This window comes from Mesitornis unicolor, unplaced genomic scaffold (genome assembly GCF_000695765.1).
Source record: "Mesitornis unicolor isolate BGI_N332 unplaced genomic scaffold, ASM69576v1 scaffold43583, whole genome shotgun sequence".
Taxonomy (NCBI): domain Eukaryota; kingdom Metazoa; phylum Chordata; class Aves; order Mesitornithiformes; family Mesitornithidae; genus Mesitornis; species Mesitornis unicolor.
The window spans coordinates 341-571 of NW_010176150.1; the positions used below are offsets into that span (position 1 = coordinate 341).

General features: G+C 63.6%; 1 protein-coding gene across 1 annotated transcript in view; it reads left to right on the top strand.

The window, feature by feature from the left end:
* Nucleotides 1-28: 28 nt before the first annotated feature.
* Nucleotides 29-231, top strand: part of LOC104538453 (tetraspanin-18-like) — a 2,217-nt gene continuing 2,014 nt past the window's right edge. Inside the window, exon 1 of the mRNA XM_010181663.1 lies at nucleotides 29-85. Coding sequence (XP_010179965.1) covers nucleotides 29-85 — 57 coding nt within the window. The remainder of the gene's footprint in view (nucleotides 86-231) is intronic.

Consider the following 231-nt stretch of genomic DNA (forward strand, 5'->3'; position numbering starts at 1 on the left):
ACCACTGCCGTCCCCCTACAGCGTCCCCATGGGTGTCTTGAGCTGCATGAAGTACCTGATGTTCATCTTCAACGTCCTGGTGTTTGTGAGTCCGCCTGGGCCCAGCGGGGTGGAGGGGACCCATCCCCATGGGTGGGTGACACCAGCCCACAAGAGGGGACCCCAGCAGAGATCAGAGCATCCCCAAGTCCCCATGGGGTGCTGGGGGCCGGTCCCTGTGCCCCATAACCG